The 23,749-nt window shown below is 46.2% G+C and overlaps 1 protein-coding gene across 1 annotated transcript in view; it reads right to left on the bottom strand.

Annotated features, from left to right (window-relative positions):
* Positions 1-8,206: 8,206 nt before the first annotated feature.
* C8A (complement C8 alpha chain) overlaps positions 8,207-23,749 on the bottom strand; it is a 64,576-nt gene continuing 49,033 nt past the window's right edge. Inside the window, exons 8-11 of the mRNA XM_082688112.1 lie at positions 18,205-18,336; positions 16,662-16,819; positions 12,430-12,652; positions 8,207-8,732 (exon numbers count right to left, since the gene is read on the bottom strand). Of these exons, the coding sequence (XP_082544238.1) occupies positions 8,581-8,732; positions 12,430-12,652; positions 16,662-16,819; positions 18,205-18,336 (665 nt within the window). The 3' untranslated portion in view covers positions 8,207-8,580. The remainder of the gene's footprint in view (positions 8,733-12,429; positions 12,653-16,661; positions 16,820-18,204; positions 18,337-23,749) is intronic.

Raw genomic sequence — 23,749 nt, 5'->3', positions numbered from 1 at the left:
TGGTTCTGTCTTGGGTTGATGGGAGGCTCCCAGGAAGCCTGCACGGGCACGTCGAAGCCAGCTCCGCCAAATTAAATTCCGAATCTCAATCACAGCCACCGCTTCTAATGGGAAATTTAAGTTGATTATGGAGATGACAGCCCAGGTTCACGTTTATTGCATTTAGCAGAAATTGTTTATCCTATTAAATACGGTCTTGAAGGAGAAACAATTGAGTTTCGGAGCCCCGGTGAATACCCAGGTGAGGCCCAGGTACTGCTAAACTGTGTAATAATTATATTCTTATTTGTGGGCTGAACTTCCCCTCGTGGCTCTTTTTGCAAACAAACCCATTTAGGAGGAGGCTGAAACACGGCATTAAGAATTAAGCAAGATAAATGCAGGCTGGGGTTTTGGCACATCTCGGCGCCCGTAGCTCGCAGTGGCGTGTCTGGGAGGGGACTGTGGGGTCTGTGGGGTGCAGTCCAGGCAGGGTAGTTTGGCAATGGTCCTGGAGGCTTGAACACACCACAAGATACCTGCATGAGGGAGGGTTTTGCATCTAAGAGCGTGAATCTCTGAAATGCCGTGGGCTCCACCATGTGTTTGATGGGAGGGGAGGGGGTCTCTCCCTCTCTGTTCCTCCCTGCATGACCTTGGGCTAATCACATACCCTCTCCAGGAATAATAATTATTATAATGATTTTAACAGTAGTAATAATAATAACAGCTGCCGATTAGCGAGCTCGGTCTATGGAGTCTTTCAACCGAAATGAGCTCAGTTCTTTAACTGAATAGGACGGGGGAGAGAGATTCATACAGTCATGGGGTGACTCGTGGAGAAAGCTCCACGGGGAAACACGGTCCTTCCTGCGAATGGGCTCACTGTGCAAATCAAGGTGAGATGCCAAGGCTGGGGGAAACGGCCCCTGCTGGCCCAGAATCCAGCGGAAAAAGCCATCTTTGTTTTAAAGAAGAGAACTTTGGCCTGTTCCCAGGCGCTGATTTGAAAAGCTCTCAGGAAAAGAGTGGGCCTGCAGCAGAAAGCCCTTGGGACACCAGCCAGGTCTCCCTGGGGACCTTCTGATGAGTGTCTTGATAGAGAAATATTTTGTTTTACAGACTGAAGATGTCCTTAATGACATTATGTCTACTTGCCGGCGTCTCTGGGCTCTGAGGACATTGTGTTATAATTTACTCATTTACCATCTCCTCTTCCGTCTCACGTATCCTGTCCTGGAGGAAGGCTAGTGTCTACTGCACTTTTATGTCTCAAGAACCCAGCGTCCTGTTTGGCACAGCGAGCGACTGCAAATAATTATTGCATGAATTCATGACCTAACAAAAAGGAACGTGACAGGGCAAAGGGCAGAACTTTTGCAGGCCGGTGAGAAACTCGAGTGAATTAGTAGCACATGATGGTAGTGCCATGAAATCTGGGGTACAGCAACCCTAAGTAAGAGGGACAATGCCCATAGCAGGGGAGCTGGGGGAGGCACCTTCAGCCAGCTTGGAGGGTAGCATAATGAGCATGAGTGAAAGGAAAGAGAGAGAAAAACAACCAGTGTCGGCGGGGGGGGGGGGGGGGGGTTGGGGCTGATGGTACTTGGGGAGGGGTGTTGGGGACACCCCCGAGGGACCACCAGAATTCCACAGAGAAACATTACAGAGGAAGAGAGCAGGAAACTCTGCAACCATTGGTGGGGGGAAACTGAGAAGCATGTTTACAAATGGACGCCCACAGCAAGGCCCCAGAGGATTAAGGGCCAGCCCAGTCTGTGGCAGAGGTAGGAAAGGAACAAAGAACCCCTTCCCCTCTCAAATGTTGTCTCCTGGCATTCTGCTTCCACCTTCTGTTTTCATCTGCTGGTTCACTCAAAACCTGGAATGCCCACCTCAGAACGCAGCCCCTGGAATAGTATACCGTAAGCCTTGGAGATTCCCTCTTCATTGAAGGCCGTCGCCAGGAAATCAGATTTTTTTTTTTTTTTTTGTACAGCGTTTTCCTCTTGGAGTTCTCTTTCTTGAATGGCAGGCCAGATTCCATGCTGAGGTAATCAGAAATGTAGGGTTTACTGAGCCATCCAGGGAACATCACAGCCTCCTGGGCTGACCTGGAAACCTGGATGAAGAGAAGCCAAGGGGCAGGTTCTTAGGAGCAGGTGCTTTGGGGCCATGAGGCCTGTGTGTGCGACGTTGTCTGGCTTTGTGGCTTGTTAGCTTTGTGGCTTTATGCAGGCGCCGTACCCATCTGTGCCTTTATTTCTCCATCTGTAAGAGGGGGACAGTTACAGTAGCGACCTCCTGGGTTTGGGGAGCACACCAGAGCCGATTCACTGATGTGGTTTCCGGGGATTCTCAAAACATCAACAAGAACAGTGGTTTGTTGGTTTGTTTGCCGGTTTGTTTTGAAAAGTCACTTAAGACTACTTTAAAAACATTTCAGTGCTCAACCCGCTATAACCATGAGAACAAAAAAGACATAAAATAGCTGAGCTCCTAGGAGATGTCTTCATAAAGGACATGGAAGGCTTTTCTAGCCCAAGCTCTGGGTTATTAAGGGAAAATGTAACAGCATAATAACTAATATTTGCAGAGGGCATTACCAGCTACAAAGAACTTTCACACACCTAATCCGGCTTAATCCTCTCAATGGCTACAAGAGGAAGGGTTTATTATCTGCCTTTGACAGGTGATGAGAAGACGCCTGGGACAGACTGTGCCATTTGCCCAAGGCCACACAACAGGAAAGGGGCAGCCCTGCCTCAGTCCCTCAGACCCTAGTCTCCGGCTACAGTAGAAGCAGATCCAGCAGGATCATACAGCTGGTGCCTGCTCACCTGCCCCCTTGCATAGAAGAAGCAGAGGGAGGGCCCCAGTCTTACATCTCTGCAGCAGGGAGGCCGAGCTGTTTCAAAGGACTTGCAGGCAGACGGATAGAGGTGTAGGACCCAAGGCCACCACTTCCTAGCAGAGTGGTCTTGATCAAGCCATGGATCCCCTTTGTGCCTCGGTATCCCCATCAGAATATGGGGCCAGTCGTCCTCGCGGCACAGTGTGATGATTGAATGACATGACAGACGCAGACGGACGGCTGTCACCCCAAGGGCCTGGCACGCGGCGGCTGCTCGACTGCCTTTCCACTCTTGGGTGCTGAACGATCCAACCCTCTCTACCATCTGCCTCTTCTCACCCGGCCTAGCATCTGTCTCTTTCGGGGCATGTAGATTGCCTTGTACAGAAAGGAGAAGGAGAAGAAACGGGGATTGTATTTACAGTGGGAAATCCTTGGAGGATTGTCAAAGGGAGGCCAGTGGCTGGCGTGACATTCACCTCTGTGCGGGAGACCGCCCCGGAGCCCGGGCGCTGCCATTATCGGCGGCGGCACCCACCAGTTATCTCGCGTCTCCACCTTGCAACCCCAGGTGTTCCTTCATCCATCACCCGCCCTCGTCCCGGGTCCACTCCCCCTTCCCCCTGCCACCTCCTGCCTGACGGGCCTCCTTGTGAATAAGCCGGTTTGTTCATATCCTGAAAACTATCTGATTCTGGCCCCTTTTACCCCAAACACCATCCATCCATCAACTGCTCGCTCTTGCTTGGTTAGGAAAATGGGAATGGGGGAGGGAAGCAAATAATAAAACTTCTCAGCGGCTATCTCTAAGGAAACAGAATGGATAGATAGATCCGTCAGACGTGTATCCTGGCACTGGACAGCCAAGTCCATTTGTTACAAACTGGTTAGGCAGGAGGATTTATCTTACATTTTAAGCTGCTAATATAGAAGGGAAACAGTTTCCTTTATCTCTCCCAGGAGAGTTGGGGGGGGACCCCTGAGGCCACTGATGTAGAATTTTTAACTTGATTTGATGGGCTTTCCTTCACAAATGTAGAAAAGGGGGTCTCTCTCTCTCTCCTAAGTTTACACAGCCTCTTGGAAGGGGGTGGGCTGTCTTCTGATGCATCAGGAAGACGGCAGGATTGGGAAGTCCTGTGAAAATATCTTCCATGGGGTTCTCTCTCACAAATCCCTGACCCTGCATGCTAAGGCCACTTCAGACACTTTGTTTCTAGCATGGAGGGAGGGACCCAGAGAGAGAACAGCAGCTGACAAACTTTTACCAGGAAGCTCCTATGTGCTGGGTGTTCTGCTAGGTGTTGGGGCTCCAAACATGAGGACAAGTTTCTGTCTGCTCTGCAAAAGTCACTGGGTGTGGGAGACAGACAAGTAAGCTACGGTGGTAGATTAGAAAGTGCTGGAATACAGAGCCATATGAAGGAGTGGCGCCTGACGAAGTATGGGCTAACCAGAGGGGTCAAGGTTGACACCTAACCTCTCGCCTAAAGATTACTGGCAAAGAGCTAAGAGAAGAGAAAACAGGCGAGCAGGGCCCTCCTGGGCAGTATGTGCAAAGGCCTGGCGGGGACAAAAAGCCTGACCTATTTGAGGAACTAAACTCGAAATCGTTCATTCAACAAACATTTTTTGACCCTCTATAAGGCACTGGGGATCCAGCCATGAAAAAGTTTGCATATTAAAAGGGGGAGGCACACCTAGAAAAATAGAAGAATAAACGAATCTATAATCTCAGTGCTAAGTGCCATACAAGAAAACTAAGTGGGAGTAAAACCCTTGGAGGGGTAATATTTGAGCAGAGACTTGACTGAAACCAGAGTGTAAGTCTTGGATGTGCTCATCTAGAAGATGAGCATTTCAGGCAGAGGGTTCTGTAGATGCAAAGGTCCTGAGGCTTGATATGTGTGAGGAACCACAAACAGCCTTTCATGGCTAGAGCAACACGATTGAGGGAAGGAATGAACAGAAGGAAATGGAAGTCGGAGAGCCAAAGGTAGACACACAGGGCTTTGTACCTCCTGCAAGGGCAATAGATTTTTAGTTCGAGTGCCTCATAGAACCTAAAAAAGAAGCTGAAGTTGGAGTGGCACATTGGCATCCAATTCTAGAGAACCTTGTGAATCCAATTAAAAACCTTGGGTTTTCTAATAACGGCTGTGGGGTGTTGAACCACCAGGAGAACCTGAGGTGAGCAGGAAAGTGGCATCAACAGAAGTTTCCCCAGTTCCAAGCACCAGCTGCCCTTAGGAACGTCTTGGGGACCAGACCAAAGGTCTGAACTCAGCAGTTCCCAGCAGTGAATCACCACCCACACCACCTGACCCATGCTGCTTCCTCTGCGGTGTCCTGCCCCTTCTCTGCCTTTCCTTCTTTATCTAACTCCACTCATTTCCTAGACGCCAGTCCATCCTCTCCTCTGGGCTGTTCTCCCTGCTCCCCACACTGGGGTAGCCACCCTCCGGGGCTCCTGCTGGCATGGGATCCCTTGTCATCCCCGGCCCCCACACTCTCATAGGGTCAGAACCACGTCTGACTCCTCTCTGTGTCTCTGGCACCTGGCACAGGAGCTCCCCAAGGGGCTTTGCCCATTTCCCAAGTGAAGGGGAAGCAGTCCCCATGGCCTTTGTGGAAGAGGTGTCCTTCCACTAATCCGCATCAGAGCCCCTTCCTGTCACGACCCCCAAGAGCTTCGTTCTGCCATCTCTCATTTCTGCAGCATGGTTTTTGAAGCCTGCCCTTTCTCTGTGTCCATTCTCTTCACCCTAAAGGGAAATAGAGTTCAGAAGAGATTCATTGAGTGAACTCTTTAGATCTTCCTCTATCTCAAAGAAGAAAAAAAGCAAAAAAGCCTCTCCTTACTGCTTTCCCTTCTGTCGTTAATTTACTTTCCAAAAGACACCTTGTCAAGCTGAAGATTCTATCTTTAAGCCGTGTTTTTTACACCCACTACCTACAAAGCCTTAGATGATAGGTCTCCTGAAAGGACCTGAGGGAGAATATGTTTGACGAGCTTTATGCCTTTGCTTGGCAAGAGAGCCAGGCGTACTCGAAGAAGGAAGGGCACTGATCTGGAGAAGGGTTGCTGCTTCTGAAACTGTCCCTGCCACTGTATTGTGATTTCTGAAACTGCTGGGGAGGCAGCATCGTTGGAGGAGCAGGGCAGATGCTGGCGCTGGTTCCCTGGCTCTGGCGACAGGAAGACAATGGCATGGCTCAGGTGGTGGTTGGGGCTTACAGGTGATCCAAGCAGTAGCTTAACCCCAAAATTCTCATCTCCCACCTAGATGACTAGCTTTTTTTTTTTAATTTTTATTTCTTTTCAACATAACAGTATTCATTGTTTTTTTTAAATATTTTATTTATTTATTTTACAGAGAGAGAGAGAGAGAGAGAGAGATCACAAGTAGGCAGAGAGGCAGGCAGAGAGAGGGGGGAAGCAGGCTCCCTGCTGAGCAGAGAGCCCCATGTGGGGCTCGAGTCCAGGACCCTGAGACCACGACCCAAGCCAAAGGCAGCAGCTTAACCAACTGAGCCACCCAGGCATCCCTTCTTCTTGTTTTATTGAAGTATAGTTGATAACAGCTTTAAAGCTCCCAATATCTGGCTTGTACTTCCAGACATTTGGGCTTCATAGGTCTGGGGTACAGCCTCTGGACATCAAGGTTTTTTAAAACTCCCCACCCAGGGGCACCTGGGTGGCTCAGTGGGTTAAGCCTATGCCTTTGGCTCAGGTCATGATCTCAGGGTCCTGGGATTAGGCCCTGCATCAGGCTCTCTGCTCAGCAGGGAGTCTGCTCCTCCCACCACCTCCCTACCTCTCTGCCTACTTATGATCTGTCTGCCAAATAAATAAAATCTTAAAAAGTAAGTAAGTAAATAAATAAATAAAACTCCCCACCCAATTCTACTGTGCAGGTGAGTTTGAGAACTACTGCTTTCATGAAGACTGAGCTTGAATGTCCTCTGTAAATTGCACACTCGACCTCCTCCAGTTACTAGCATGTAACTACCACTCCCTAGTGAATAATGAATGGAAATTAATTACATATGTAAATTAACTTTTAAAGAAAAAGCAAATTAATGACAGAATGAGAAGGAGTAAAGGAGTCTTCTTTCAGATGGAAGATCTAATGAGTTCAGAAATGAAACTTATAAACTCTGTTTTAATTAATAATAGTTACAATAGTAATAATAAGAGTGATGCTAATAATTCCAGGTGCCACAGGCACTGTGCTGTTTTATATGACATATTTACTTTCACCTTCTTCCCCACTCTCCATTCTTAACACGTGCACCTGCACGTCCCCCCTCCAAGGTTCTTTCTCACCTTCAAATTTTGTTACGTGTTGAATTTCTGTCTTAAAGGCCTCCTCCTTCTTTGCCTAGTTTAAAAACCTTCAAGGTCCGGATCAAGCTCCATTCCATATATAAAATGCACACACCACCCAAGGAAAGTAAATCTCTCTCCCACCTGGCCTCCTTTGACACTTATTTTGGCATTAACTCAGCAATTAATTCCCTGTGTCCCTAAAACCCCTTCTTGTTGTTTCATATCTTTATGTCTTATGATTACTATAAAAAGACTGAGGATCCTGGGAAGACGGGAAACATCAATATATATCAATCAACAGGTTTTGTTTTTTTTTGTTTTTGTTTTTGTTTTGTCTCTATTGGAAATGCAGAGTCCACCACCAAGGAGCTCTCAACCTATAGGAGAAACTTAGAGGTAAACAGAAACATCAGTGAAACACAACTCGTTCTCTATTTGAGGCATGACTGGAGTGCTGTGGGAATACCAAGGCAGGCTGGTGCTCCTGGCTTTCCCATAGCTGACAGGGAAAGTACACTGATCAGCATTGGTTGGCCCTTCTGGATCCTGCTCCAGTCTCGGGATTTGACCCATTTGGACCGCATGTCTGAACTGACTCTTGAGTTCAGCCCCTCACTTCACCCTAAGGTCGCTTGTTAGGTCCCTCCCAATTCAAGGCGCAGGGCTGGCCTCTCCAGATACAGCGCTCCAGCAAACAAAGCTGATCACTCACAATTACCGTCCCAGGGGAGAAAAGTCATAAACAGGGCATAATGGCAGTTGGTATAGAATTATTAAGTGTGAAAAAATGCAATGAAGGAAGAGGGTAGTGTGCCCTGAGATGATAACTGAGGGAAATCTGTTATTTGTGGTAAGAACTTAACCAAGAGAGATTAAGTGAGGGAATAAAGGAAAATACTGTTGAATCCGGGTGAAGGAAAATTGAAGAAACTCAAGTCAGTCTTCATTTTTTTTTCTCATTATTTTAGTGTGCCTGCTTATTCTGTCAACTAGGAATGGTTCTACGAATGAACAAATATTGTATTAAAGAACTGAAACAATTCTCATCATACTTTGTTTTATTGGCCATTGACGGTTTCAACCACACCTGCTGGCCTCATACCTCTATAACGTCCCATAAATCCCTCTAAGGCATGGATTGAGATTTCTCCCTTGCTGTTTTGGTTTTCTGGATGATCTGAAGTGCTGTGAGCAGGACCCAGCCCCTAGTTAACCCCCAGCACCCGGTTGTCTAATGACTCGAGTAATAGGACGGTTAGTGGCTTGTAGATGGTGCGGTCTGGTCCTGGGCTCAGGAGTTGGCAGAACAGAGAAAAAGTTCATGTCGATTTGCATTTTCCCTCAGCTGAAGGAAGTCTTTATCCAGCAGTCGGTGCAGGGGGGTGACATCAATGGCATCGGTGCGCAGAGGCCCTCAGCAAGCCCGGGTCTGCACTTTCCCCCCCGGACATGAAGCACCTCCGTTCTGGGGTGCGGGGTTGTTGCACTCTCTTCTCCTCTCCTGGGTGCCTGCTCTACAGGCAGACCAGGAGCTCCAGCAGCTCCAGCGACCATCCGCCTTGGCTCCTGCACAGATAATTTCCCAGGGGAGGAGGAGGTTAGCCTACAAGAAGCAGCTGGGACTATCAGGAGGGCAGCCCAACCCATTGCCCTGGAGTGGTCGGCAATCTCTCCTTAGGGAGATGCCTGGTACAGCCAGTCCAGACCTCTGTTTTCGCCACCTTACACTTAATTTGAAACTCTGGGTAGAGTAAGAAGAGGACACTGAGAGTGGTTCGATGGAAGATAGAGAGGCAAGTGAGCCGGGAAGGCGCACTCCTCCAGAAGAATGGCACAGAACCACTGGAGGGTGTGAAGAGCAGGGACCACCCCCCGGCCGGGGGTTCACAGATGAGAGCTAGCCTGACAGCCCAGTGGAGAGGCTTGCTGGGCTTTTGTGAGTGTTGGCAAAGCAGACCTCCTCCAACTCTGATGGCAGGGGCACAGTGGGTAACAGGGGCTCTGCGTAGAGCATGAGAACATAGGCACTGATCATGGGTTGCCCCTGGAAATCCAGCTCGTGCACCCCCCTGGCCTGGAGCTGCTGCCTCCTACTGGCTCTGTGCCTTAGGGAAGACCCTCTCTCAACCTGAGTTTTCACCTCTGTAAATAAAATAGCTGAACTAATCTGGTGGGGTTTTTCCATCATTTTTTTTCATTACTGTTTCTCCCCCACACCACCTCCCGCCTGCCCCGTAAATGAAATCTCATACAGCCCCAATATGGCAGCCAGATGAAAGTCAGTCTGTTTTATTTGAAGCTGGGGTGTCTGTCAGGTTTGCTCTGCTCCCCTGGGGCAGTCCCTAAGACTGCAGGTTTCCTCAGTTCCCAGTGTGAATATCACTGGATTAGATTATCTTCAGGTCCCTTCCAGCTCTGTAATTATACTCCCTGGTGGGACAGACACAGCGGACGTCTATGTCTCTATTTTTCTCACTTCTGTGACTTGGTCCCCATAAGCAAAGGTTTGCAGGGAAAGTCCTTGGGGACCAATGTCAGTGGGTGTCCATGGTAGCTGGCTTCCCAGTCTTAGATTTCCTTACCAAATTAATCTTTGTCAGGCTGAACTTTAGTCTAGTGTCCCCAAGGCTACCTGATGTCCACACGGTGCTTATAACAAGGTTGATGGGATACCTGTGTGCTGCCTGCAATTGACTGAAAGTAGTCTTCAGGAGAAATGGGCTGTGAGGAGAAGGACCCATCCTCTGTGCCCTGCCATCAGCCCCCAGATCTTTGGCATCATGTCTGCCTTCCCCAGGGCCCATGGTGTGTACATATGACTTAGCATGGCCACAACTGAGCCCAGCACTGAACCACTGAAGAGGCATAACTAGGTAACCCACATTCCCTATTCCCTTATCTCTGTGGTCTCAGACAGGGATCCAAGGAATCCAAGCAAGTCACTGGGACTGCGGGCCCATGCTGTAACTGTAATTAGTAAGGCAGGACTCTGAGTCAGGATAGACTGATAACCATGTTCTAGGACATAGCTTCCCTTCTCTCTCCCCAAAATAATAGTCAATGCAATCATCTCAGGCCCTCTGCCCCCATCTCCGAAACTTCCCGACTCTTACGATGTACATTAGTAGAATGTAGGATAAGAGCTTGGGTCCTGGCATGGGTCCAACCCCCTGGGTCCAAATCCTGCCTCTGACAGTCACCAGCTGGATGGCTTTAAGCAAAGTATGTCTCCTTCCTCCTACCCCAACTTCTCATCTGTGAATTGGGGCTAATAATGGTACTTATAACATTTTTGAGGGAACATAGGAGTTTATGCCCAGGGAGTATTGAGATAGTGTTGGCTCAGAATAAGGATGTTATTCTTTCTGTCCACTGACCTGTGGTCCCTCTGGAAAAGCTGCCTGGCCAATGGGGAGAATGAAGGCTGAAACCCAGCCCACACTTTGCCTGAAAAGTTAAGAAATCCCAGGACCCAGGATCTGGTATCTGTCAGCCCTGAGAAGTTTCTTTGTTTTTTTCCCCATTTACCCATCCATTATGCAGTGCCTTTGTTCAGTTTCCATGAGGGAACTGTGCCAGTCTTTGCCCTGGTAATGAGCCTACTTGTTTTTTATTCTCTGCACTCTCCTTCATAAGGACCCTGGGATTCACTCATCATCTTGGCTCACCATTCTCAGAATTCCTCCTACAAGAGACAAGGCAGCTCTTCCGGGATTTAATTAATTAATTAATCCCTTCAACCAGCAAAGGCGGGTTTTAGGCAAGGCACCAAACCAAGACAGTCCCTCTCTTGGTGGAGTGATCTCTTCCTCTTACGTATTATAATAGATCATTATTATTTGCCACGTGTGTTAGTGTCACATCAACACAGCCTGTGAGGAAGGTGCTGATACTCTCCCCACTTTTCAGGGAATTCTGGGATGAAAGTTGGCAACATTGGTATTCAAAGGCCTATCTGCCAACAGAGCTATGCCATCTTGCTTCCCATTGAGAACTACGCCCCCAGTGAGGAAATTATAACCCATCATCGCCTCATTTTCAAACAAGGCTCCCACCCCATCTACTATGGGCATCAACAGTTTCTCTTATGGACCTAAGAGTAGTACCTTAAATATACCTATCCAGACTTTCTTTTTTTCCTTTACATTATCTTCATTGCGCTTGCCAGTGGAGATGGATCTATGTATTAGTTGGGCAACCCATGTGTTTTCGTCATCATTCCATGCACGGCATAGGTAGCTTTGTATGGGCAGAAAATTGAAAGCTTAGGGATTTGAGCTAAATTCTTGGAGTAGAGATTCTTGAAGCTCCAAGGAAATTTAAATGAGTGAGATGAGCCCCAGAAAAAAAGAAATGGTTTACCGGTGTCTCACAGGAAGTTAGTGAAGTGGTTGCGACACACATCTAAGTCCTCAGACTTGTTCATCTGTGAAGGATATGGATTCCTAATCCTTGTTTGAGGGCTTTCCTCCCCGGGACCAGTCAGTTCATGCTATACCACAGTACTTTGAAACCCGTCTTTCTCCAGCCCTTTTGAGTTTTGGCTGTAGTTCTGAGTACTTTAATGCCAACTATTTAACTCTTGTCATGAATTGGATTGTGTGCCCCCAAAGGTAGGTTCAAGTCCAAACACCCATCCCCTGTAAATGTGACCTTATTTGGAAATAGGGCCTTTGCAGTTTATATCATCTTAAAATGAGGTCATGATGGAGTAGGGTGTGTCCTGATCCAATGACTTGCTTTTTTTAAGAAGAGAAAACACAGATGGATAGTGGAGAACACTGTGTGACGATGGGGCAGAGATTGCGATGGCACATCTCCAAGCCAAGGCCTGCCAGGGATGGTCAACCACCACCAGAAGCTAGGAGAAAAGCCTAGAATAGAAGTACCTTCAGAGCCCCTGGAGGAAAGCAGCCAATATACCTGAAGTTTCGACTTCTAACTTCCAGAAGTTTCAGACAGTAAATTTCTGTTGTTTCAAGCCACACAATCTGTGGTAATTTGTTACAGCAACCCTAGGAAACTAATACATCCCTCCAGAAATGAATCCTACTGTCCATACACACCGTGGCAAACAACTGATCTCATCTGAGAGAGGGTCTTGGTAGCAGGAAGAAAGCAGAAGAACCATTAAAGAGGGGAGGAGGAGTCAGCCATAAAGCAAGAGGTCACAGAAAAAAAGAGGCTGGGAACCCCGAGGTCTTTTCTGTGCTGGCCCCCCTGAGCTGGGCCAGGTTTGCAACTGAGGATACATGGGCCTTACCCTCTTGCTCCATTTTCTCACAGGCAGAGCCCTTGCGACCCATGGGGCACTGGCACTTGCAGCTGGTGCCCTGGAGGATGGGCTCCCCGTTATTGAAGCAGGGCCCACAGCGGCAGGCATTGAATTCCATCATGTACTGGTCCAAAGCTAGCTGCAAGTTCCGGCGTTTGGTCTCCAGGGGCCCCAGGGTAGTGTGCCTCAGCACCTCATGGATGGGCTGCATCTGTGGGTGCGAAAAGAACAGAGAGCCTCTCCCTGGGCCTCCAGATTCCCAGGGCCCAGCCACTGGCCATCAAGCCCCTGGAAGGCCTGCTACGTGCCAGGCACCGAACTAGACACTCAGCTCTACCCCACTGCATTGGATCCTCATTACCACCTAACTCCAGAGACTCCGAGTGTTCGAGTGACTCACTCAGGATCACATAATTAAGTGTAAGAGCTGCTCTGGACATGAGCCTGCTTAGCTCTGAAAGCTGTGGTCCCCCAATCCCAGAGGAAGAGAGCTCTGTAGCAATCTACGCCAACTCTTCAGCCCCCCTCCCGCACTTTTAGGAGGCAGAGAGAGGGTAAAGTATTATGTGTATTTATGTGGGTTTTTTTCTTGATTGCTAACTTTCAAAGCAAGAATTTAAATTAAAGTCCGTGATAGGTAGCTGTGGGGGCAGTGCTGAACACTTCTCCTATTGGTATCAGCTTGGAGAGATGTGGGGAGGAGGGGGTCATTTGCATTTGAGGCCACCACCTCCCTGTTCCAGGAATGACTATAACCCAGGGTTTCCCAACCTCAACAGGACTGCATTTCTGGCTGCCCTGGGGGAGGGCAGTCCCAAGCATCATAGGATGTTTAGAAATATCCCAGGCCTCTACCCACTGGATTCTGGTAATAACTTCCGGTTGTGAAAACAGAAACTATCTCCTGACATCGCCATCTGTCCCCTGTGGGGCGAAATCGATCCCAGGTTGGAAAACAGTAAATGTGGTAGAGAGCCATGAATCTGGAACCAGAAAATCCAGCTTCGAGTCTCAGCCCTACGAGTCCCAGCTATGCGATCTGTCTGGTTACACGGGAGCCTGCCTTCTTTGTCTCTAAAATGAGAACAATCCTCTTGCCTTACTTTTACTATCACAGAGTAAAAGTTTAAAAAACGCTGCTCGCATCCTAGTTATGTGGTCTTTCCTGTCTATCTCTAAACCTCAGCCTCATTTTCTATAAGATGGGAACAATAACCTACTTCCTGGAATTCTTATGAGGATCTAAAGAAGTAATGAATGAGAAAACATTGCAGAAGGGAAGAACAATATAAAGTAAAGCACCATTTTTATTCGTTAGATGTGATGATGGAGGGGGGGGAGACAAAATCCTTCATAGGGTTGTCTTTGGCATGATTTTAAGGCTATATTTTAACTTACAGTTATACACTGAAAGCTCCTTTACTGATTTCTCATTTTATAGGACTGTAACCCAAAACCCTGAGATGGGAGTGATTTGCCAAGGTCACAGGGCAATTCAGAGATAAGACTGAGCCACACTTGGGCAATCTCTCTTCTCTGGAATCAAGAGTTAATAGAGGGCACATGGCACTAACCTCGAGTGGGTTCCTGGAAATGCGTACAGAAAGACCCGTGACCTTGGCTTGTGGTCATAGGTTGCAGCAGAGGTCGCAAGCCATGTCATTTCAGAACTGGCTGGGCTGCTAGCCAAGGGCAGATGACCACTTACTGGAAGCTCAGAAAATTTGGCCCTGTTATTAGGAAGTTAGTGCAGGATGTGCTGCTCTCTGACCCTCATTACAGATAATTCTTAACTCCAGGGAAGGTAGGACCATTGGGCAACTTCCCTGTGACCTTCTAGTAGGGCTCAGCACTCAGTCCCCTGCCTCTTACTCCTCACTCCCAGAATCCACGGGAAATGGGAAGGAAGCATTCCTTAGGAATGGCAGGTAGGAACTTAAAGGAGGGAGGAAGGATGGAGAAAAAGAATCTTAGAGCTTGAAAAGATATTGGCCATGGTTTTGTTCCCATTTTATAGTTAAGAACACAGATTCAGAGAAGGCATGTGGTATGATATGAGCAACTCAATATAACCTAACACATAATAATATATAACATAGCACAACATCAAAACATAACATGATCTCCATATTCACTCAGTCTAAGGACCTGCCAAAACCCAGTAGTACTAAAGGGCCATGCAAGTGAGTAAGCTATTGTCTCCACTCTGAGTGTCAGGTTCCAAATAACCCTGGCTGGACTCCTTGCCCATTGTTTGTCTCTCTGTCTCTTTCTCTCCCCCCAGCACTTCAATGCATCCTTCATATATCTGTAAGCATCCTTTTTTAAAAACACAGCTCGAGCTGTGTCACCTTCCTCCTCTGTAATCTATTACCACCTTAATGCATCAAATCCAAACTGTTCAGGGGACAGCCTGTGATGTGAAGAGACCATGGGTATTAGCATCTATTGGACACAGCTCAAGTTGGGCTCTGCCATTTACCGGCTATGGTATCTGTCCAGCTTCCTTAGTTTCCATCAACATATCTCTTCAACTGACACTCACTAAGTACGCACTACTCTTTCCCTAACCTTGTGATGTAACATTTTATTATCCCCATGTTGTAGAATAGGGAACTAGGGCTCAGAAAATAAAGTAACTTTATGTCCAAGGTTATACACTGAAAAGGTGGCAAGCCATGATCCAAATTATGTCTTTCTCATCCCAAATGTAGGCCCTTTCCCCCAAAGACAATATTTGGGCTTCTCCAAATCATTAATATCAGACTTCCCCTTGGAGGCTTTGCTCAAGGAAAACACAGAATTCAACTTTTGCCCATGAAAGTTTATATATTGCCCCTGATATCAATTTTACACTTTTTACCCAAATGACTAATAGCTTGATGATAGCAATTTTCAGACCCTATGTGAATTACAGGTGCGTGGAAATAGTCCCTTACTTATTGGAGAAGAAATGAAATCAGGGTTAATCCATCTGACCTCTTTCTTCATGGAGAGTAGGGTATTATAACAGACTTTTAGGTTCAACTCTTGATATATATTTTAAGAAGAGGAATGTATCTATACCTTGGATTTTAAATATACTCAGAAAAAGGACAAGAGTCAAGAGAAAATGGGCAAGAAAACAATAATATTTTGTTTTAAAGCCCCAAAATACAATTCTTTCCTTAATGGACTACCCTTGCCTAGGAAGAGAAATAGTTTGACAACTGGTGGAAGAGTCTGTTTCCTTTGCACTTTGAGTACAGTCTCACTGCCTTTGTGAAGTTAGGGATTTAAGGCAGGGTTTCTCAATTTCAGCACTATTGACGTTTGGGGCCAGACATTTCTTTGTTGTGGGGGCTGTCCTGTGCGTTGAGAGATGTTTAGTATCATCCCTGGTCTCTACTTAGTAGATGCCAATAGCACCTTCCTAGCTGTGACAACCAAGAACCTCTCCAGATGATGCCATATTTCCCCTGAGGAGTGAAGTATCCCCCCCCATACTTGAGAACCATGGCTTTAAAAAAAGTGCTAGGGTAGAGGGGTGTGAGAACAGATTGTGAGGTCTGAAGGCCTGAAATCCAGGCAGCTACACATGAGCCCTGTGACTATAAATGGCTCCCTGGTATCTTAAAACCTCAGGTCCCTAATCCTTTCCATGGGAAGACTCACATCTGGACCAGAGGTTCATTGTGATGAGGAGATGGGATCCCTTAGAGCAAAGACAGCAAAGACAGCTGGGGAGCACAGCTCATTCTTGTATGGCCTGTGAGCTAAGGATGATTATTTCATTTGTAAAAGTTTGTAAAAAAAGAAGGAGGGGAATTTGTATGATAGAGATTGTATGTGGCCCACAAAGCCAAAAATATTTACTATCAGCTCCTTTACAGAAAAATTTGTGAACCCCTACCTGAACGAATGTGATTTTAAAGTCTTTTCTGGATAAATACAAGTTCCCATTTTTTCATGTGGCCTAATCCTGAAGAAATTCTGGGACTACTGGTGTAAAACTAGGCTCTGCCCAGATATTAAGCTTCTGCTCCCAGCGGTCCTGTGGCCCCGGGGTTTGAAGTCACGCACTCCCTACAGTTAGGCGTGGGGAAGGCCACCAGATCACTGTGCCGTTACATTTAATCTTGTTCTTTGATGGGCTCATAATAAGAAATATGAAATGATCTGGTCTGCTTCACTTTCATTCCTCATGGACGTAGAGTTTCTTCAAGTGCGAAAAGACTTACCTCAAAATCAATAACAACAGGACTATACTTTAATGACCTCCCCCAGGAACGATATGTAATGGTGCTACTGTTTTCAGATAAGCCACCGCCCCAGCCAGAACTGCCACCTCGCACCCGAGAAATGATGTCTTCCACACCCATGGCCTTCAAGTCGTTTACTGCCATCAAAGAAGAGAACTGCATTAGTTCATTTTCCAAAAAGCCAAAGGACTGGTTGGCAAGCCCCACTAATGAGATCTGGGACAGAGTTCCTGTACTCCCCTTAGAGCTGTCTCCCACACTTCTACCTTGCTCAGTTAACTCAGGACAAAGCAGAAGAGAAGGACCAGAGCCTAGGAATAGACCCATCCTCTGAGCTAGAACAGATACTGGGATGAAAGCCCAGCCCTGACCAGCATGGCAGAGGGAGAGGATGGGAATGTGGAGGATTCATTCATGCATGCATTTATTCATTCAGATGCCCTGTGCTTACTACCTGTCTACTAGGCTCAATTAAATATCATTGTGGGGGGTGCCTGGGTAGCTCAGTGGGTTAAAGCCTCTGCCTTCGGCTCAGGTCGTGATCCCAGGGTCCTGGGATAGAGCCCGGCATCGGGCTCTCTGCTCGGCAGGGAGCCTGCTTCCTCCTCTCTCTCTGCCTGCCTCTCTGCCTACTTGTGATCTCTGTCTGTCAAATAAATAAATAAAATCTTTAAAAAAATATATCATTGGTGCTAACAAAAAATAATGATTATCATAGGTGCGGCAACAGGTATCTCTTTGGGGCTCAGAAGGGGCATGGAGAAAGATCTACAGTAGAGGAAGGAAGGTGGTCAGGGTGAAAGGTGAGTTGTCTAGAAAAGTGATGAATTTTTGGAGGTAAATGGCGAGAGGAGGGAAGAACGTCACAGAGAAGAAATCATTTAACTTAAGGCCCTGGGGCATGAGTAGTCTAACACAATGGGAATAACTTGAACCAGTTTTATGTCTACTTCATCCACTATATTGTAAACTGTTTCATCATCCCTGTACCCTCAGTATCTCCCACCTGAAAGAAAAATACCCCGCACATTTGATGAATGAATGCATGCATAAATACTCACACTAACTTGTTCAGGAAATGCCACAAAATATCTGTGTGCAGTCTTTCTCTAATAATTGTTCCTTGATCTTGGTAACTATGTTCTTCTCTCTCAGAAGACTTGTCTCCTCCCTCTGGACTATAAACTGAGAGGCCTTCATCTCGATAGTCAACTACCCAGCTTCTGTCTACACATTTTTTTTTTACACATTCCTTTTATCCCAGGTCTTTCTTTGATCTTTATCTAGTGCTCAAAATCTAGAAGGGAGCACTTTCTAAAATCACATCTTTCTAAGATGACCTTAGCCCATGGTGCATTCAAAGTAGAGCCACAATCAGTCATTGGTTTGGGTATTTAGTACCTAGGCAGCACAACCATTGACTGAAATGGAATCAGCTGAGGGGGAAAATCATGTCCGTGCCCTGAGTGTATGTCCAGGAAAACCTATCTTCTCTGTGGGAGACCAAGTACTCAATACTTACTCTCATTGCCTCCTCCGGATTTTCTACAGTTGCCCCCTGATAACTGCCCTCCAATGCTTAAACGGTCTGAATAGTCATATTCAATGCCCACAAAACCTCCAAAGCATGTCTTGATATCTGTGATGGTAAGATCTGCAACAGGGAGACAGAGACACAAAATGCTGAGATGCTTTAAGACCGCGAATGTGGTTCATCTCCCACTCCTAATTCTCCCCCTTCATTTTTCCCTTCTAATGGGAGATGAAGCATGAGAAACTATGGACTCTAGGAATCAAACTGAAGGGTTTTTTTTGTTTTTGTTTTTGTTTTGTTTTGTTTTGTTTTGGTGGGGGTGGTGATGGGTGAGCCTGCTGATGGGTATTAAGGAGGGCATGGATTGCATGGGGCACTGGGTGTTATACGCAAACAATGAATTATGGAACATTATGTCAAACACTAGTGATGTACTGTGCAGTGACTAATGTAACACAATTAAAAAGAAATAAAATCTATTTTGATAATTCTGCCAAAAAAAATCCAAAAAAGACAGTGACTATAGAACAACTCCCTCACAGCAGTTATAGCTTGCTTTAATTTTGGAGTCCAACAGATCTAGGTTGAGATCCCAGTCCTTTAACCCAATTTCAATTTCAATAGTCTCTTGTATGAGGTTCAAACCCAAATAATTCTCGAAATGAGAAGGAACGTATACTGCACATACTGGTTGCTCAAAAGCGTTGGTTTCCTTTCCTTTGCACATTCTCCTTGAGGCTCCTTGAGGCAGGGGTTCTGCCTCATCCATCTCCATATACTCCTCACACAGAACCTGGCCTGTGACTGGCACCATCTTCACTCTGCCATTTTGCATACAGTACCCCTTCCTTTCTCCCTTTTTTCCATTGTTCCAAGGTCTACTCAAGCTCTAGTTCAAATATGTTCTGCATGATGCAGATTTGGATCAGAATACTTCCTTCTTTCCTCAGAGCTACCAATGTGTTTTGTGCAGACATGAACAATCATATTTGCACAATTCTTTTTTGCCCAGGTTCTCTTTGTACCCCAGAAAGGCCAGAGTGTTGTTATATGACGGGGTCTCCATGGGCAGTCTGCCTGCCTTCTGGCCCCATAATAACTGAGTCCCGCATTAGCAGTCCCCATATTTGTCTACATCTGGGGGCCCTTGGAGGAACCTGAATCTTGTAGAAGAGGAGCATAATTCTCAAAGCAGTAAAGTCATTTTGTCACAATCCCTCACTCTGTAAGTGAACAGAGCTGGGCTTCCAGCCCTTCACTGGGCTGGCAAGGTAAGGCTAGAAAAGTCAACTAGGGCAGGGTACTGACCATTGCTACAGAGTCCAGCTTTATCTGCAGCTCGGGTTTTCTGAAGGTTTTCTGAAGGGGTTTGTATTTTTTGAAATATCATTATTTTTTTTTAATTTAAATTCAATTAGTGAACACATCGTACATCATTAGTTTCAGATGCAGTGTTCAACAATTCATCAGTTGCATAAACACCCAGTGCTCATCACATCACGTGCTCTCCTTAATGCCCATCACCCAGTTACTGCATCTCCCACCCACCTCGCCTTCGGCAACTCCATTTGTTTCCCATGTTTCAGAGTCTCCCATGGTTTGTCTCCCTCTCTGATTTCCTCCCATCTAGTTTTCCCTCGCTTCCCTTATGGTCTTCTGCACCGTTTCTTATATTCTACACATGGGTGATACCGTATGATAATCGTCTTTCTCTGATTTACTTATTTTGCTCAGCATAATGCCCTCCAGTTCCATCCATGTCAATGTAAATGGTTAAGTAGTCACCATTTCTGATGGATGAACGATATTCCATGTATCTATATACCACATCTTCTTTACCCATTCATCTGTTGAAGAACATCTCGGCTTCTTCCACAGTATGGCTCTTGTGGACATTGTTCCTATGAATAGGTACCTCTTTGGAATCACTACATCTGTATCTTTGGGGTAAGTACCTAGTAGTGCAATTGCTGGGTCATAGGGTACTCTATTTTTAATGTTTTAAGGAACCTCCATACTGTTTTCTGGAGTGGCTGCACCAACTTACATTGCCACCAACAGTGTAAGAGGATTCCCCTTTCTCCACATCTTCTCCAACACTTGTTGTTCCCTGTCTTGTTAATTTTTGCCATTCTGACTGGTGTGAGTTACTTTTAACTGCAATTATATAATAATTATTACCAGCCCTGTATTATTATGGCAACCACAAGGGAAAAATAATTTTCATTGTTTATTCAATTGAGCTATGGATTAGATCTAATATTTTCAAAGAAGTATCAAGTAACCAAGTTCCTAGTCTGTGTCACTGTCAAACTACAAACTCTGTGAGGTCAAAGATTTGTTCCTTATTCACTACTTTCTTGTCAGCATGGCAGCACAGTGTCTCCTGTGGAGGAGGCGCTCAGTAACCATTTTCATAATAAGTGATTGATGAATGAAACAAGTGAGCGAATAAATATACACCAGGAGTCCTGTGGCACAGGCTCCTGACAAAAAAATCTCAGAAGTCAGGAATCCTGAATTCAAATTCCAGTCACTTAGATAAATGGATGAAGAGGTTATGGTGTGTGTGTGTATGTGTGTACACACACATATATGTGTGTATGTGTGTGACTATTATGTGTATAAGGTTATTATATATGATATATATAGATATATCTCTATCTATCTATCTATCTATCTATCTATATATATGATTATTCAGCCTTAAAAAAAAGAGATCCTGCCATTTACGAGAGCATGGATGAACCTGGAAGGTATCATGCTGGCATGAAGTAAACCAGACACAAAAAGGAGAAAATGGCGGGATCTCACTTATATGTAGCCTCTAAAAATGCCAACTAAATATATGGGAGCAAAGACTAGAAAGGCAGTTGCCAGGGGTGCAGAGGTGAGGGGGTGTGGGGGGTGATGCTGGTCAAACAGGACAAAGTTGCAGTTTTGTAAGATGAATAAGAAGAGACTTGATGTGCAGCCTGATGAAGACAGTTCATCATATCACGGGGAGTACTGAACACTTGTAAAGAACGTAGATTCCCATAGACATCGGAAAAGGGAACTGTGTGAGAAGATACGTTAACTAGCTTCACTGTAGTCATCATTTCCCTTTGTATACGTATATCAATCATCGTGTTGTACACCTTCACTGTGGACCCATGTTCTGGTTTTAAAAAGCAGGACTAAACAAATCCCAGGCCCAGGCACGCTGTATGAGTTGAGAAAACTCCTGTGGTCACACTGGACTGCAGTTTTCCTATTTATGGAGAGAGGGGCTGGATTTGTCCATCTCCAGGCCCCTCTGTGCCACTACCCGCCGCCCCCACCCCTGCGCCTGGATCTCTGAAATACTCCTGAGCTGGGAGGGCCTGGGAGGCGGGACGCTGTGAGGCTGCGAGCACCAACACTCAGCACTGAGCCCGGGGCTTCTCCTGCCACTTCTGTTTGAGTACTTTTAATCGTTAATGCATTACTAATTGAGGAAGATTTAGCATATTTAATTGTTTTGATTAAAAAATGCTTTGCCGGTGATAAACAAAAGTGGGGAAGAGCATTCACAGGCAGAAGCCAGTGGGATTACAAGGGGAATGGTGGTGGAGGGCTGCCGGCTTACGGTGACAGGGCAGGCTGATTACAGGGGTCAGGGGTAGCTGGAGGGCACCTCCAGGGCCCTCATGCTCACGCAGGTCTGCCACAGCCTGTTGATTTGAGCAGGACCACTTGAGTGCAAAGATTTTCCTTCCAAGAACACCAAAGTTGGGTACCAGCCAGCAAGGGAAGGTCTGCGACTTCAGAATCTTCAGATGTGAGAGATCTGAGAGCATCCTTGGACACCCAGCCCACCCTTCTCATTTTTAGATGAGATGCCTTTGGTTTATATAGGTGACTTATCTTACCTAAGGCCACATGGCTAAGAAACGGTAGAGCTGAGATTCAAACTCAAGTCCATCTTGCTTAGAAGCCTGTGATATTTTCATTAATGCCAGCTATCACATCCAACTAAAGAATTCTGCTCTCAGAAAAATTTAGTGAATGCTGACTGGGTACCATCCCCATCACTTTGTGTTAGGCAGTGCAGACACTCTGAACTAAATAGGAATATGATGAAAATCTGAATAAGCAAAATCTCGTCCTTGAGAAGCTAGCAGGGTTGGGGTACATACTAAGCAAAAACTAAGGTGCACCCCAAGAGTGGCATTTTTCTATATAGGAGGGTTAGGAGAGGGTCTCACACCAGAAGCTATGGGGGGTGGGGTGGGATGCAGATCAGAGCTGTCTGCGAGGACCTATGGGAAACCAAGGCCAGTGAGCTTGGTGGGGGGTGGGCATAGGAGGTCAAATGCCGTGCCAAGATCCAAGACTTGAAACTAGTACTGAAAGCCAAAACACAGAACCATACACATCTTGCTTCATTCATCTAGTAAAAAGCAGAGGAGGGGGAGGGGAGAGGGAACAGAGAAAGGTCTAGAGCAATTGTGTGGCACTTGCCCAGATGGGTGTGTGGCCTGAGTGGTGGAGTGACTATACCAGCTGACCTTTGAACAACACCAGGCTTTGAGACGCTGACCCGCCACACCGCTGAAAATCTAAGTATAACTTTTCACTCCCCCAAAACTTAACGACTCATAGCCTACTATTGACAGGAGGCCTTACAGTTAACATAAACAGTGGATTAACACATATTTTGTATATTATGTGTATTATATACTATGTTCTGAGAGTAAAGTAAGCTAGAAAAACTGGCATTATGAAAATCACAAGAGAAAATACATTTACAGTACTGTACTGTATTTATTGGAAAAAATCCACATATAAGTGGGCCTACATGGTTCAAATCCATGTTCATAAGTCACATGTATTTATAGAAGCAAACAATGATCAGCCATGGCTCCACACCATGGGTTCCTTCGATGTCAGCTTGGACCATATCATACCGGCATTTGTGTCGGGGTCTTGAACTCAGTGAACTCTAGAGTTGAGGTTCCCAAACCCGGCTACACAGTGAGATCATCTGTAGCGCTTATAAAACATACAGGTTCCTGTGCCCCACCTTTATGAGTCCTAATGCTCTATTTCTGAGTCATCAGCAATCTTTATTTAAACAGATGACCCAGATGATTCCTTGTCAGCACATCTGGGACCAGATATTGAGTAGCATGGTTCTACAGAGAACCCTGGTGGCCTGTCCCAGAGCACCGGCCTCGGCCCTGTCTCAGTCAATGCCTTTGTCAATGCCTTGGATATGGACTCGGCAGGCAGGCTCATCTTCTCCACCCATAAGAGATAACTAGGAAAAGCCAAGGATCCTTCAGGTAAAGAATCAGGGTTGAAAAAGCCCTCAAAAGGTTTGGAAGGATAGACACACCAAGAATAGCAAAATGAGGCTCAGTTGGGAAAGCTATAACTTCCTTCCCTAGGGAGAAAATACCATGTGTGAACACAATAGGGAATGGGCACCGCTTAGAAAGCAAGAGAAAAGGTTGTGGAGTTTTGGATAACTTCCAGCTCAGAAAGACAATGAAACCAGGTAAAAAAC

The sequence above is a fragment of the Mustela nivalis genome (genome assembly GCF_964662115.1).
Source record: "Mustela nivalis genome assembly, chromosome: 10".
NCBI lineage: Eukaryota > Metazoa > Chordata > Mammalia > Carnivora > Mustelidae > Mustela > Mustela nivalis.
Note: the sequence above shows the minus strand (reverse complement) of the source record. Positions and strands in the feature narration are given on the sequence as shown.